At 43.9% G+C, this 17,261-nt stretch overlaps 1 protein-coding gene across 3 annotated transcripts in view; it reads right to left on the bottom strand.

Moving 5' to 3' along the window:
• The window catches only part of ADAM12 (ADAM metallopeptidase domain 12), a 170,805-nt gene that overhangs the window by 65,453 nt on the left and 88,091 nt on the right, over nt 1–17,261 (bottom strand). For all 3 annotated transcript variants that reach the window (XM_086900257.1, XM_086900259.1, XM_086900258.1), the window contains exons 4-5: nt 8,472–8,550; nt 4,940–5,016 (exon numbers count right to left, since the gene is read on the bottom strand). In XM_086900257.1, the coding sequence (XP_086756383.1) occupies nt 4,940–5,016; nt 8,472–8,550 (156 nt within the window). The remainder of the gene's footprint in view (nt 1–4,939; nt 5,017–8,471; nt 8,551–17,261) is intronic.

Here is a 17,261-nt window from a genome sequence, read left to right as displayed (position 1 = left end):
CACAGAGGTGACCCTGAGCCAGGAGCTGCTCCCCTGGAACAGGCAGCCTACAGAAGCTATGAAACCTCAGAAAGTGAATGGTTTTTAATGTTGAGCTCAAAATCCTCCTGGACTTTCCCGGTCAGATAAATTACAAACCATGCAGGATGTTTATATGAACTAAAAGCTCTTCAGAAAGTATGGAGGAAAAGCTCACATCCAAACCAGTGCTTTTTTCAACAGGGATTTTCTCCTAACTTAACTTTGGATGAAATCTCTTCTTCTGGGGAAATGATGCTTGAGGACTCATGAGGAATATACATTTCTTTTTCTCACTGGTTTCCTACTTCCATTCCTTTTTTAAACAGTCGATGTCTGGAGTGTCACATTTAAATCCCCTCTTCAGCTGACTGTGTCTGGGCTGCAGGGAGTTCAGCCAGACCATTTGAAAAATGGTATTGGCAGCTTTGGGTACCATAACTCTGTAATCCCAGTAGAAATGAGCATCTATTCCAACCTGGGGCCTTCTCCCCATCCCTGTCACTGTGCACACCACATCCTTCAGCTGCTGATGAGGCTGAACACTTGCTGAATGTGTGACTGGGTTAATTAACAACTAACTGGGTAAAAGATCTGAGGATATTCAAATGCATTTTGGTGTTTCAGAAGGAAAAGGCTTCCTGGGAGATTTCTATCAGGCTCCCAAGGAATTTTTTGGGAGCACCTCTCAGGCTCCCCCCATCTAAGAGGTCACTGCAGATGCTTTTGTAGTTGCACATTGCCATGGCAGAGTTCTCTGCCAGCCCCTGGACCAGGGAGGTTTGTGCCCTTTTCCAGGCTGCAGTTCTGGGTGTATTCAGCACTCACAGGGAAAGTAATCAGGGAAAAAAACCATTCAAGTCTAAACAAATTTATCACAGAAGATGTGAGCGGTGGCCACAGGCCAAAATTATTTGCTGAAGACTTGAAGAGCCCCCAGGCTGGATAAACAGAAGGGTATTTCCTGAGGACAGGAAGGAAATGGCTCAACCCTGTAGTACCTTCACCTTCCCACAAGCTCTGACAGTCTAATTGGCTTTCTGATCCAGACAGACAGACAGAAATCCTGATTAGCCATTGTTCCCTTTCCTGCACTCAGCATTTCCGGAGCCCTCTGCCACTCAGCTCCTCCTTCTCGGAGGAGCCAGCAGGATACAGATTAAGGCATGATTGTATTCTCCTCTAACCTGCACTTTAGGCAGCTCTCAGCCTCAGTCTCACTATTTCTGCCATTGTGCTCCTAGGTGAGGCGAGGAATATTTTGTGTGTGAGGATGTAAGAGAGCTGAAAAATGTGTGTTTGAGAGAGCTGAGCCTCCTCCTCTCTCCTCTTCATCTCTCACCTCTCTGCCTGATAAACCAAACATTAGTTTTCAGATTTCACACAATCCTTCCTCACCACAGAACCATCACATCATGTTCAGGAGCTAAAAACACATCTCAACTGCTCAGCCTCATGGAGGGAAGACCTTGATGGTTAGGGGAGGTCAGAGCAAGGTTCCTCCAGCTCTGCACCTCCCCTCTGGCCTTGGCCAACAGCAGGAGCTCAGGGCTGAGAGACAAGAACAGAACAAGCAGCCCCAGCTCTGAGAGCAGCTATCTCAGGGACATCTCAGGGTTTGACAGCCCTGCAGAGGCTCCCTGAGCTTCCCTTCCCAAATTATCACATCTTTTTGGAATCCATTGATACTTCTCTCACTGACACCCACCTGTGACAGCTCCAGCGCTTCGTTATGTGAATAAAAAATATACTTTCCTTTGCTCTAAAGTTTTGCTTGATGTCTCCTAATTTTGAGGTTATGAAGAATATTCAGTAATTGTCCCCTCTCCAGCGTGACATTCAACCTTGTTTCATCCTGCTCCTTTTCTCCGTCAGCTCCTTTCAAAAGTGACAAATCCTGGTCTATTTTCTCCCCTCGGATAAAAGCTGCTCCGTACCTTTGATCACAATTTTTGCCCTTCTCTGTACCTTTTCTGGATATAATGCTTCTCCTTCTTCTTCTGAGATGGAGCAGGGGAGGGGAAAACAAGAACTGCATTCAGAACTCAAGACGTGAGCGCTCTGTGGATTTATAAAGTGGTAATGAGGGTTCTTGTTTTATCCTCTATTTCTGTCTCAGTAATTCCTATGATCCCCTCTGCTTCTCTGACTGCTGCTGAGCACTCAGGCTTCAGAGCACAGTGCAATGTGGAACCTATTCTTTATGAGCAGTTTAATATCTTTTAATGAACTCTGCTGATCTGGGGGAAAATGCACAGCCCCTACCTATCCACACCTGGAACAATGCCCAAGGTGCCTGTCTGCTGAAAGAGATTGCTTCTCCAGGATTTCGGAGGGCTGACAGTGTGCACTTCCTTTCATTAGATGTTTTTCAGGCACTTGAACTTCACAGCCGTGTGAGGTAGGTAAGAATCATTAAATGGATTTCACAGATGGAGAAACTGAGACAGAGAGATTTGTCTGATTCACTTAGAACCTGTCACAAGGCCAGGAACAGACCCTGAAAATGAGACCTCGCTTCCAACAGCTGCTGCAAGTGAAAGGGCTGCTCCAGGCTGTCCCCACCTGGGGCTCCATGGCCACACAGTGCTTTATGTCTCTGCTCCTGCAGCTTGGAGTCTCTATCACACTGTGGAAAAACAGGAGTCCCTGCTCCAGTAAGCTGGTGGCACGTACATGGTCCTGTCCTGTCCTGTCCATATCTATTCTTTCAAGCTAGCAAAGTTAGCCATGAAATTCTTTAGGGCTGTCCTTTGTTTGCAGCAGCCTGCTCTGGTGGAAGGTATCCCTGCCCATGGCTGGAACTGGATGAACTTTCAGGTCCATTCCAACCCAAACCACTCTGTGTTCCTGTGATCAAGCACAGGCAACATCTGGGAGTTATTCCTGTCTGGGAGTTGCTGCTGCTGGTTGTTGGGCTGTGAAACAGGTTTGGTGGAGTGAATCAACAGAACTCTTATCACCAGACACTCTGTTTACCAAGCTCAGCACTGAAACAGGCACAGAAACTGAGATTTATCCTCATCTGATCTCCTCCTAGAACAGAATATGCACTGCAAAGGAAATTTCTGCAATTTTGTACTGAAAAAGTTGCTGCTCTGCTTTCCCTGCAGAGAAGGAGCCTAATCCTGGCAGCTTGCATTTTGGGGACTTGTCTGCAACAGTGTCAGGAAAATGTCCCTGCCAGCATCTCCTGTCTTGATAAATCTGAACCACCTAAAAGTGGGCAACAACTCTGGGAGCTCCACAATTGTACAGCGAGCACTTTGGAGAAGAAAGAGAAGACTTCTAGAGAAGGATATTTTCTCTTGAGAGTGATTAATTTCCAGGTAGTTCTGGAACAAGGACATCAATGCAGTCCCTGTCCCACGAGGTACAAATTTTCCCTGTGGAGCTTGCAGCACTGTGATCCTTTAACTAAAATACTGAGAGTTCAGTGTTAGATTTTTACAAACAGTTTTAAATTCTGGATATATTTTACAGCAATAATGACAGATAAATGCTGACTGTTCATGCAAAGGGTTTATGAAACTTTTGGAAGATGCTGGATCCAGAGTGAAGCACCCATAAAGCCCCTTTCTGTGTGGGAATGAGGCAAAGGAATCCCATCCACTACAGCAAATGGGTCATTCTCAGAGGGAGAGGGGTCCTGGGATCAAATTCTGCTCTCTCTGCTGCTCTCTGTCCCAGAGCTCCCTTGCAAAAGCCTTGACAATGCCACTATTGCACAAAATGCAAAATCAAGGGGAAAAGATTCCAGCTGTTTGTGGATAAATTAAACCCAGAAAAGGCTGAGACAGCTGGAAATCTGACAGGAAAACTGGGTTTTCCAGGGAGAACGCTCGAGCCAATTTACAGTTAATTACTGTGATTTGGAACAGCTCTGTGAGTAAATACCAGACTCTGATTGTCCAAGTAAGAAAGATAATTGTTTCCTGAACTGTGCCCATTGCGTACTTGAAATGTTGTCATCCCATTCCTTTGTCAAACTCCAAGAGGTTTGTTTTTCAGCATGGGAATCTGCCACTCTGCTGTTAACAAGCAGCTAAAACCCAAAAGCTGAGCATCTTACCTGCCATAAACACAATTACTGAGCTCCACAACCATGCACGTTCTCTGTATCATAGAATCTTCAATTCTCTGGTTTCTAAAGCCACCTCTCCTAATGATGAAGCTGCTGGATTTGTGATTTGTGGAAATTTGTGATTCCACAGCTGGGAAAGCAGTGCTGGCAGCACTGGTGAAAGAGTTTTGAGGACAGAGAGGCCTGGAAAGCCACTGGGCACTGCCAGTAATAAAAATGTGCCAAGAAATGGGCACAGAGAGGGATGGGCAGGAGGAGAGAAGAGATGGCTCTTGGAAAAGCCCCCAAATTGTGTTGTCTATTCCTTGTTTTTGCTCCTCAGAGCAACTAGAGGGAAAATGATTTGTAGGGATTCATTCAACCTTTGAAAAAGAGATAGAATCATGGAATCATTTCTGTTGGAGAAGCCCTGTAAGGTCACTGAGTCCAACCATCCCCCAGCACTGCCCCGTGTCCCCAAGTGTCGCCTCCACAGGGCTTTTAATCCCTCCAGGGATGGGGACTCCAAACTGCCCTGGGCAGCTGTGCCAGGGCTAGAAAAACCTTTCCATGAGGAAATTGCTCCCAATATTCCCCCTGAGCTTCCCCTGAGGCTGTTCCCTCTCCTCCTGTCCCTGTTCCCTGGCAGCAGATCCCAAATCCCCCCGGCTGTCCCCTCCTGCCAGGGACTTGTGCAGAGCCAGAAATTCCCCCTGAGCCTCCTTTGCTCCAGCCTGAGCCCCTTCCCAGCTCCCTCAGCCCCTCCTGGTGCTCCAGCCCCTTCCCCAGTATTGATTCATTCATTAAAAGTCAAACCAAGCACTCAGGAGCTGGAATGCTGCTGCAACCTTGGCTCACCTGAGTCCCGAGCAGGTGCTGAGGCTGACGGAGGACTGGGGGTACCCCTGGACCTGGCCATGGTAATAGCAGTGACCCTGTGGCAGGAAGAGAAAACATTTCAGTGCTCACAAATGCTCTTTGCTCCTGCATTTCCAGTCCTTTTATTTCAAGGTGATTATCAGTTTCAGACCACAGCACTCGGAATCACACTCACAGCACCTTTCCTGTCCCACCAAATATTCCCTGTGTTTAACAGGCCAAACAGCTCCTAAATGGAAACCTTGGGTGCTTTCTAAACCCCAAAAGGTTATAGGAGGCTTTTTGTTTGGATTTGTGGTCTTATTTTTTAAATTTTTATGGCTGACCCCCTTTTTCTGTGTTATTTATTTAAAGTTACAACATCAAATATTTTATAAAATTAATCAGATGAACAAGTCAGCTGCTGCATTTTACTGCTTTCTATAGAGACCTCTCTTTTTATTTAAGGGCATTTAAATCTGTGTATCCCTAGAGGAGGTAGGCATGTAAAAAGAGAAGTATAACAAAGGCAATGCCAACCTTATAACTAGAAAAAAAAATCACAAAGCAAATGAGGAAGTAAAACAGGTTGGAAAGGAAATTTTTTATTGAAATACCCAACCAAGTAGCTGCATGTTATTATAAACAACTAAGAATAAAGGAGGTCTTCTGTTTTGAGAGACAACAGTCAAATTTAATTTTGTGGCTAGGTTATTATATTTCTTTAATAATCCACTTCTTGCCAGACACACAGAGAAAGTTTCTAAGCACATCCACATATCTATCTGGAATCAAGGCTAATTTCATTGTTGAGTAAAGGTTATATTTCATTCCCAATGATGGCACTGGCTGGAAAGCAAAGATTGTGTCACAACCACTGTTTCTTTTCTCATGGCCCTTTGAATTCCACCTGGCAACCAAAAACTCTGCTCTAAAGGGTTCCTGTCTGATCAGTGCCAGGGAAGTTATCACTGCTGCAACCCAAAAGTCATCTCACAATTCTATGGCTTGGTTCATTATTGCATTAATTAACCTTTCCAGCCTGGGGCATGGTTTTCATTCTCAAATCCTCACATTGCAAACTTCTAAAAATCAACTTGATTTTGGGGAAGAAAGCAACAGTCTGGGCAAGATGGAACAATTTGGACAGGAATTTTCTGCAAATAAGTTTATGCCAGGAAAGATGTTTGGAAGTGAACACAGAACAGCCAGCTCTGACTTTCTAAATACAAATCTCAGTGGAAGAAATGACAGAAACAGGGTGAGAGTGTTTTACTCTTGGGCATTTTTATCATCAATCCTCATAAAGAGTCAGTAACACATCAGCAAAGATAAAGCCACAATAGAAGGGAGGGGGTCATAAATTGAATTTTTTGAGGGTGAATTCACTCACAATTGCTATGGATGTCAAATTTTTGGTGTGGGTGCACTGTTTCACTTTATTTCAGAGTTATCAGTTCCATGCACCCAACCGATAGAAGAAAAATAAATGCCTCCCCCTACTCCAGCACTGAATATGCTAAAACCAAAAATAAAATAGGTTTATTCAGATTGCTTGAAGCAAGCATGAGGAAGAGGTGAAGCTCAGAGCTCCTGAGAAAGAAATTTTTGGGTTTGAGCTTCACCAGGCGCAGTGAAGGAGGAGGGCAGCCAATATCTCGCCCCACGCAGCTGCTGCTGTGGTCCAGCTGTCTTTATCTAAGAGTGAATTATGGCAAAGGGCCTGATTTCTTTCCCTCTCCACATACAACTTGTCATTTTATTAACTCTGAGCTCCTGGTTGTGGCCCATTTCACAATTTCTCTGAGATCCAGCTATGTGATGCCAAAGTTCAATATCGAAAATGTAAACTTATCAGAGCATGGCCTGCAACGGGACTGGGAGAAAATTGATTTCTAGCTCAGTAACTCCACTGAATTGTAGGGGTTTTTTCTGCTATCACATCTTTTTATTCCTGTAAACTAGTATATAAAATGGGTGACCCCTTAAAAACAAGTAATTATCAAGGCTGATCCATCGTACTTAAAACAGTACTCTACCCTTGCTTGAGATCATTTAATAAATAGCAGCTTTTGACAGTTTTCCAGGTGCTATAAACTGAAAAATAACCTAGCCACTGACTCGTGTGCTAGAGAACTGCCCAAGTGACAGCTCCACAAACCTGCCTTGCTTTGACCTCCAAATAGAATTTGGCTAAGCAACTTTTCAGTGGAAAATCGGATTTGGTTTCTACTCCAGACTGTATCGATGTCCTCAGTGAAGAAGAGATATAAAAATAAAATCGGGGACTTATCTTTTCTCAACCATATTGCAACATGTAATGAAAAATGAATTCACTGATCTTTCTCTTTTTCAGGCAGCAAAATGCACTGTCATTATTAATCATGACTTACTTTGCCATTATACAAACAGATATTGTATTTTAGCAAGGAAAACCTGTCATTACCTGTACATATACTCCTGCTAACTCAGGTAAATCTCTAAAAGACTCATGTGCTTCATTTATTTCCTTTTACTTCCTTCAGGAGTCTTCCTGCTCCTAAAACAAATGACTATTTTCTCCTGAGCTGATTTTGAAGGAGATATGAGCACGCAGCAAAATGAAAGCGCTGAAAGCTTTCAAAATGATTGCTTTACTTGGGGTGTCTGCAGCTATAATGAAGGTGCTTTTTTCAGAAATGTTATGCAGAGAAATAATTCCTTCCCCTGATCCCAGCAAAGCCCATTATGGATGGGAACACAAAGCACGGTGTCTCTGCTGACAGTGTCAGTAGGTAAATACCACAACGTAACAAGTACTTTATGGGACTTAGGCAGATAAAAGATAAGCTTTGTAATTAAAATGGCTCACTGCATTATTTCTAATTAAGGCATTCATGCTGTCAGAGGACAAAAACATTCCTGCCTTAAGGGGTCCTTATTTCTAAAAAGCAGGTTTTAACTGATTCTTTTAACAAGCCATATTTTGTATATATCCGTATTTATACATGTACATAAACATACACATACATACACACACATACACACAAATACAAGTATAAAGTACATCCACAACACACTTATGGCCTGGATTTAAAAATAAACCAAACCAACACCCTCTTCCAAACCCCACCCACGACTTCCCCAGTGAGGAAAGACACCCAAGCCTTCCAACCTCTGACATGAACTTTTGCACTCTGGAAATCAGATATTTAGGGTTTTTACCGCCCAAATAGAACCAGGGCTTTTATCCCTAACTAATCAGTCATAACTGCCATAATTATAACATTTTAATAGGTCTATTTCCAAGAAGCTGAAAAAAAAAACCTCACAAATTTTAAAAGTCACCTGGTTCAAACCCCAGAGCTCGCCTTTAAAGTCTGCCTCTAAAAATTCGTGCGTAGGATCAGAGCAGCGACAAAGACACTGAAGGCAACAGTAAAAAAAAAGATCACACATTGAGCTGTTTCCTGCCAGGGCTCAGATCCTGGCAGAGAACACTTTGGATTTTAACGATGAAGCATCATCTCGACCCACGACACCACAAGCTTACCGTGTGATTGCGTGTGAGAACCACGTCAGCGCCGTCCCGCAAATAATGGGTCTCTGTGAATCCTCTGGCCAGCAGGCCCCTGGAAAAAACAGAGCACACGGAATATTGAGGCCACCTCACCTTGAATTTATCCTTTAGCAGTTCTGTTTGAGATAAGGATCAAAGCCAGGCTTTAAGGATTCGATGACTACGGGGAATAAGGGAAAATAGAACTCCAAATATTGAAGCTGCAGGACACGGACACTCCCTGTGGTAATTGTGAATAGGCTACAAGTTCCCAGACTGTTTTCTCTTCCAAATGAGGACTCTGTGCCAGTACATTTCAGAGTTGAATATTCCATGTAATTTTCAACACATTTTAGGTTAAATGGGAAATCTGGGGCTTAGAGTATTGTTAAGTAATGGTGGTTTGTTGAAAAGGAAAATGTTTTCCCCGTGTTCCTTATTTTCCCATCTAATCTGTTGAATTCATCAGCAAGTGACCACCCAAAGACTAATTCAGCACATGGTGAGTGAAACAAACTCCTCCTATTGACACTCCAGGGAAAACACTGCATGAACATCACAGAATTTACAGCACTGGATTTATCCTGGTCATCTGAAAGGATATTCACGAATGGAAATGTAACGATGTCACAGGAGACTATGCAAGATCATGTCTGGGATGAGGCAGTTTGTTCCCATTCTCTCCACACTTCCCCTCCTGCCTCTGGCAATGAGATAAAAAATTTGGATTTGCAGTTGTCATTTTCCAGGAATCTCCAGGGAGCGGCACTTGCGTGATAACCACAAAAATTTCTCCTTTTGTAGGGAACTCATGGAATAGGGAAAGCTGCATCTGCCCCTTTTGCTTAGAAAAAAAAGGGAAGTCTTGCTATTGATGTGTCTTCACCTCCTTACATAAAGAACATTTCTAACCAAGGCAGAAGGAGAAGCACTCATTCACATTTACTCCTAACGTAGGTCTGGAGTTGAGCTCCTCATCACAAACATCCTTGAGTTTGGACAAAATTCCTGGTGACCTGCAAAAGCACAATACAGAAGGAGCCAAGAGGTAAATGCCACCATCACCTTCAGAAAACTAGGGAGTGCACAACATTGAAAATCCCTGGCTCTGCAATTCACAATGTTCAATCTGTTCCACTTCCAAGAGGTGTTTCTCCCTTGGATTGTTCACTCAAACAAACCAGGCCCTTTTTTTTATTTAAAGTTGGTTAATGCTGCACCCCTGCAAATATTGTGGTGGGAACCATAACACAGTCGTGGTGCACATTTCTTGTATTTGTATAAACATTATAACTAGAGCATAAACACACATTTCATTTTCATTACTGATTAATTTGCATCACATTAATATCCAGTGGCTCCATCAGGATCTGCTTGTGCTAGGAACTCTACAAATACTTATTAGGGAGAAAACCCAGCTTTAAATCCTCTGTCTTGAGGTATGAAAAAAAAAAAAAAAAAAAAAAAGAATGAAACAAGACCAAAAACAAGAAAAGGAAAAAAAGAAAATAAGGAAGTGGCAAGGCAAAAAATGAAGCCCCAACACATTATACTGAGCATTCAAGCAGAGATTCTCACATTTAACTTTTAAATTTTTCAGGTTGAGGGATATATTAGCATATTAACAGATATAGAATGTTGAAACACTGCAGCATTTGGTGGGTTCATAGGAACTGGATCTCAGGCAACCACCACACCCACAGCAGGCCTTGATCAAAGATCTCAGGTTGATTTAGATACACAATAATAAATTACACCCACCCGTGGTGCCTCAGACTTGACTACAGTGGTGATCTCAGCCCTGGTGCCTGCAGACTCCACAAAGGCAGGAACAAAGTGGGCTGTATCCAGCAATCATGGAATGGTTTGGGTTGGAAGAGATCTTTGAGATCTTCCATTTCCAGCCCCTGCCATGGCAGGGACACCTTCCCCTATGCCAGCCTGCTCAGAGTTCCATCCAACATCCCCTGAGCACTGCCAGGGATCCAGGGGCAGCCCCAGCTGCTCTGGGCACCTGTGCCAGGGCCTGCCCACCCTGCCAGGAACAATTCCTGCCCCAAATCCCATCTAAACCCACTCAGTGTCAGTTGGAGCCTCTCTCCTTGTCCTGGCACTACACCCCCTTGCAAAAAGTCCCTCTCTGTTTCCTACTGTCTCATCATCACAAAGAGCAGCTGCTTTCATAATTATCATTATTTATCTAACCCTGCTAAATTCTGCACTTATCAGGCATTAATTGCCTTTGTAAAGGCAAGATCCCATCGCTGAAGCCAACAGAGTTTCACTGTGCAGTTTTTGGAAATGGGATTTCATCCAGGACAGGGGAGTGAGTTTCATTTAATGGGACAAAGTACAGGTAAAGGTAACAGATGTAGCAGAAGGGCAAAGTGATTGAACAACACACTTGCTTTGTGCTCTGCTCTTTCCAAGGTGTTTGACAGCAGTGATGATAAAGGTGACCTTTCTGCTGCTGTTCATTCTGCTCTAAGGCACAGATTTAGAAAATACTTCATAGATCCGTAGGTTTGAGCACCAAAAGGGATTTGTGATCACCAGCCTGCCCTGCCCCATTACAGGGGTCATTTGACCCGAATTTATCTTCTGCCACAATGACAGGGAAAGAACCAGATCCATTTTCCTACTGAAAAGAGCCCTTGCCTCGATTTCCCACAAAGATGGAGCTGTCACAAACCAGGCAGGATTTTAACTAAGCCCAACCTAAAACCACTGCACTTTGTATTTGTTTTAACTGTGCCAACATTCAGTTTCCAGCCACTGGATTGGATCTCATTCCCTCACATCAGAGCTTTATTTTTGCTTGAGTCTTCCATGGAAAGTTCTTCCCACTAAAGTGAGGAAACGTAGCAGGTAAACAAATTCCTGGTGTCAGCAATGTCCCTGCTGGACAAAGGATGAAAGTTTGATGCAGATCCCGAAAATACTGGCTGAAAGTAAGAATTCCTAGTGTGAGAATAAGACTGGTAAGAGCACCAAGATGATGGAATCCCACTGTTGGACTAACCTAAGGAAAGCAAAATAATGCCCCAGTGTGGAACAGAGAGCTGGGGCTGCCCCTGGATCCCTGGCAGTGCCCAAGGCCAGGCTGGACAGGGCTTGAAGCAGTTGGGACAGTGGATGGTGTCCCTGCCATGGCAGGGCTGGCACTGGATGATTTTTGGTCTCTTCAAGCCCAAACCATTCTGTCATTCCATGATATCAAACCATGGAAATTTCACATGCCACTGGGAAAAGAAGACAGCTTTTCTGGAGCCTGAGTAACCCTCCTGCAGCTTGGTAACTCAGACATCAGTGCTGAGACATCTGCTTTGCTGCCACACCCGTGCTGGTGCCAGCCTGAGAATGAGCCAGGGAAGGGTTTTCTGACACTGCAGAGGGTCAGGACCTCTGAGACACTGCCAGGGAGTCCAACAGTTCCTGGCAGAGGAAGGAGCTTTTATCCTCACTTGCAAAATGTCCAGTATCCTAAAAGCTGTGTAGCTGAGTATGTAGGGTTGGTACCCAGGGACAGCAAGGCATTTCTTGTCAGGTTGTGAAAATTAAGTGTAACAAGCACTCAAATTCCACCACTGAGCTTGCACTTCCCAATTATGGCAATAATGTTCAACACACCAAACAATCAATCCAGCCCATGTATCTATTAGGTAATTTAATTACTCTCCCACCCCTCAAAGATATGCAATATAATGGATTGATTTACATTTTTGGTTTTGACCCAGAGTAAAGGAGATTAATAGAGGAAAGTAAATTAATTTAGATGGCAAGCTACTTAACCTAATTGGATCAATGTAATTCTGAAAGAGCAGGGATCAAAATAACATTAATGTATCATAGAGCAATTCATCACCATGTCTGGAGTTTCAAATGTTGCCAGCTACAATGCTCAGCAGAACCAGATGATTATCAATACTCTGCCCTACATGAAGAGACAGAAACAAATGCTGTGGAGAACTGCATCAGCTGCTTGATGTGATTTTAAAAATTCAGCTGAAACAACACTACCACTGTCTCACTGATGCTCCAAAAGTGCAATTCTTGAGCACAATTAGTTACAAATTTTGTCACTGTGTTTATCAGCACAGTGAGTTTTTCACAGTTCACAGAATCACAGGATGGTTTGGGAAGGAAGGGACTGTAAAACCCATCCAGTTCCATCCCCTCCCATGGGCACAGACACCTTCCACTTGCTCAGGATCAAATTTCCCAGAGCCAAATGAAAAAGTAGAAGCTTCCATGGCCCAGAAAGATAAATTTTATGCCTCCTGATTTCTGACAGACACAACACATGCTCCCTCATCCTCTGTAAGTCAGCAGAAAGCTTCCATGTCAGACTTGCTGAAACATTTTCAGGTGTCAAGCAAGTAACCTAAGCCTCAGAGAATATGATGAATGTTATTTAAACTTCTAATCCTCACCTTCCTGGACCCCCACAAGGTGAAATTTGAGGTGGTTTGTTTGGGGAGGGGAAAAATGTCCTGGTTCAAGCACATCAGATTTTTTTTCCTCAATCCATTTAATGACAGGAGCGTTAATTTAACACACTGCCTCCCACTTGCAAATGGGAAAATCAGTCTCTGCTCTCCAGGCGCCGATATATTATTTCAAAAGGTTATAATGATATTTCATCACCCTGGGAGAGTCAGACAGACAGTCACAGGAGTCAGAGATGGAAAAAAATCCAGTGGATCATACAGAGGGCCTGCTGGAAGCCAAGTGTGCCATAGATCAAACCAGGTTCTGCCTCACCGAGCTACAAATGTCAGGAGCAATGCTGATCCCACCACTTTCCAGGGGAGATTACTTTGCATTCCAACAGATGTTACTGTCATGATGCATTTCCCAAAATCCAGCTCTTTCCAGTTTTTCCTAGCCCATTTCTTTCACCAGCTGAGACAATTGCTTTCCTTCTTGGTGCATCTGTCATTCACACAGGTGCAGATTATTATCAAATTGTCCTTCAGCCATCCAGGCGGCAAGCACGGAGTATCAGGCTGTAAAAAAGGACAAGAACTGTGCACTTTTCATGTCAGTGCTACTCAGGAAAAATCTCAGCATCGTCTCAGCAGGAGCAGACCCTGGGGTTCAACATCACAGGTAACCTGGTTTCTCAGTAGTGGAGAGAAGGTGCTGTGCCCTACTGAGCTCTGGAGAGGAACACAACACTTTGTGTGCTCTGAAAGCTGATTTTCTGCTCCCCCTTGGCTTTGATTCACAGCTCTGTGTAGTCACTCTACTTTAGGAACTGCTGTTTCAGGAAGAACATGGAATATTTTTATTTCTTTGTAAAGGATGGCAGTCAGGGCCAGGCAGAGGTGGTGCAGGGCTGGCTCAGGTGTGACTGTGCTCCTCCCTTCCCCTCAGGTGTGCTGCCTGCAGCTCACACACACCCCTGGCTTTTACTCAGACTTTTTACTCTTCTTTGTCCTTCCCAATGATCCAGGGCCTGTTTTCTCCCTCATTCAAGCACTGCCTCGCTCTGTTATACAAACTCTTATTAAAACCCCTCTGGCGATGCATTTGAAACCTTTCCTGCATCTGGAGGAGGTGAGGAGACAGAAACAGGATAGTGAACAGGCAGTTATAAAAAATGTCATTTACTCTGCTTGCTGACACCAGCCTACTCCATTAATTCTTAAGCATCTCAATTCAGGTCATTTTGACCTTTACACTGAAATTAGTTGTTATTTCTTCAATTGCTGCATTTTTTCCTCAGGTACATCCAGAGGAATAAACAAGTCTATTAAACCTGCTGCCTCTGCTGTGGTGGTCTCAGTGCAAGCACTCACAAAGGTGATGTTCACAGAGGTGTTTTTCAATTCTTCTTTCTCATTACAATGTGAAAAATGAGTTCAGCATGGGTAATGAGTTTCCCATGCACAGGGACCTAACACCATTCTATTCACAAAACCATCTCATATCCTTTAAACACGCCACATTCTTTCCCCTTGTTTAATTATCTTAAGTGATTTGAACTGCTTTTGGACATTTTCCCATTGAATGTCTCCACTTCATAATATCCTCTCTGCCACACTCCAGTGTACTGCCACAGAGGGGCTGCAATGTCATAATTGAAGAACCTGAGAGATTGAAATTCGTGAGCTTAATTAGCACAACAATTCAGAGGAAAAGAGGGGAGTAAAATAAAACTATAATAGCTGGGAAACCAACCAAGCATCCCAGGTTTCAATAGTAACTCTATGGCAGTAGCCTGCAGCTTATTTCACATGCTCTGGAGATAGACAATTTGAGGAGATCATACATTAGATTTGGAAAATATGTCTTTGTGCTTGCACCCAGTCCTTTTGATGCAGAAATTCATATAATCCTGTGCCTACAGGAATCCATGTTAAAATATATCCCCTGGAATGAGTGGAATAGTGCCTGGCACACTGAGAAGCAATTCTGACAAACACGTGCTACAGGTGAGAGCCATGGACAGCGTGTGGGAACAGGCACTGCCATCCTCAGCTTCTCTCTGTCCTGCTGGGAACAGGGGGAGAAGAGGGGAAAATGCACCTTTTAAAGCCTCCAAGCCCCCTGTGCTCGTGACTCCTCACTGCACGTGGCAGCAGCGAGCAGAAAACCCAATTTGTTGGTCTAAGCCAACAAATCCGAGCAGCTGAGGGAGAAATGCAGCTCCCAGGCTGGCAATCACCCACTGATCCAGACCTTTCTTCTTCTTTCCTGACTGCTGGGCAAATAATCCATGAGCTTCACCTCCCCAGACTGCAATAGGCAAAGATTGAAATGAAATCCAGCATGCTGGCAGCCTCCCGTGCTGTTCTGGGCTCTCGATGCACGCCCCGCTCCCATCGCTCACTGTCACATTTATGTCACCATTTACGTGACAAAACTGTAGCATTTATTTATCACTCTAATTCCAAAACGTTAATGAAGAGACTGCTGCTAACCAGTGTGGTGGGGAAAGCATAAAGAAGATAAATAACACGTTTTCCAACAAAGTACGTGGGTAAAAAATGAAGTTATTTCCCTAAAATGGCTTAAAATCGGTCTGGATGTCCAAGGTATGCTAATGGGGTGGGTTTGGGTGACCCTAAACCTCAGAGGGGCTTTGAGAGAAGAAACAACCCACAGGGCACGTGTGGGAGAATCAAAGGAAGACCAGCAAGGTTCACTCTGTCTCCACAAGAGACACAGCAGAACTTCTCCAGCAGGAGAGGGAATGGCAGCACGTCCATGGACTTTGGCTGGAGCTGATCAACCTCACACATCCCAAAAACCAAACTCACAAATGGATTCCCAGCATTCCCAAGTTAACCTCAAAGACTTCCTGACTGCTTTTCACTGTCCAATTCTGAGTTACCAGAGCTTGCAGCACCTCTCTTGGAGCTGTTCTTGTGAGGAATATTTCATATCAGCTCCCTGAGCTTCCCTGTGTGGTGGATTAACAGAAATCCTGTCACTGGTTCAGCTGGGCTGGGTGCCATGAAAAACAAACAATTCAGGAAAGGCTCCAGAATAACACAGGCCACAAATTGTTGTCAGCGATGGAGAGCTGCTGGTGCTTTGGCTAATGGATTTTTGATGGGAAAATACAATTCTGTACATTTAGGCCAAGCCTGGAGGCTGCCTGCTTTGGGGAGACTTTACTGCTCGTGCTACCCTAAGCAGTTTCAACCTGGGCTAATGGAAGTGGGTTCAGTGAAACCCTGAAGCAAGGTGCCAGAAGTGAAAGCATTCTGCTGGAAATAACCACCGAGCTCCTGCACCCCTGAAGTGTCTGTCAGAAGGAATGTGCTCTGCTGCCCTGCAGGCTCAGCCCAGACCCATCTGTGCAAGAGAGAATTCCGGCCTGGCTTGGGCTGGACCAAAGCCTGACACGGCTCTGGAGCTCCTGGCTGCCCTTCCAGGGATCTGCTCCTCACATGGCAGTGCTGTGGCTGCTGATGAAAAGCACATTTCCCAGTATTATGCGTCCACTAAAACTTCTCCCAGACAATCTCAGAGCTTTTTATGACATTCTGATCTTGCCTGCCCAATACAGCGTTGAAGTTGTAGGTGCAGGAAACCCTGAACAAAACCAAGGCTGGAAAGACTCCCCAGAATCACTGAGATGTTTCAGAAGCTCAGAGGCACATACATCACAGGTGGCAGACATGATATTTTTAATGCATTATTTTCCAACATCCCAGTGCTGCCTTTCATGAAACTAATTCTTCCTAGGCCCTGTAACACTCCTAGGATGGCATATTTTCAGTCAGTAGTAAGTTTGGAGATACTGGGCTGGAAAGCTGTCAAATCCTATTTGAAATGTCTCAGTTAATTAAATATGTCACTTGTAGCTGAGTAAAATTATGCTGCTGAACAGATGTCACTGGGCAAACTGTCTGACTGTACTTGCATCTGAACATTTTCAGACTGCTACGGAATTCTGGTTAAAAGATCCAAGAAAACTGCTCTTAACACGGAAAATTTATAAACAGAGAAATTTAAGCAACTCCAATGAAAAATCAGAACTTATTAAAATAGAACTAACGAAATTCAAACAGTGCTGAGGGATTACAAAAGGTTATTACAAGCATCTGCAATACTTTTAGGAAGCCAAGTTCCCATAATAATGAAAAGTCACTGAGCCTAAGTTTGTCCTTAAACTCCAACCAACAATTACATCCTCTCTGTACCTTACTCTTGCTTTGGAGTGTTTGCCTGGGGGCTTGCATTTGCATTTTTAATTTTAAAGAAGTTTTATTGCCATTTCTGCCTATTTGTTGAAACATGAAATCGTATTTTTAACTAAAATCACAA

The sequence above is a fragment of the Cyanistes caeruleus genome, chromosome 8, assembly GCF_971803275.1.
Source record: "Cyanistes caeruleus chromosome 8, bCyaCae1.hap1.1, whole genome shotgun sequence".
Lineage (NCBI taxonomy): Eukaryota > Metazoa > Chordata > Aves > Passeriformes > Paridae > Cyanistes > Cyanistes caeruleus.
Note: the sequence above shows the minus strand (reverse complement) of the source record. Positions and strands in the feature narration are given on the sequence as shown.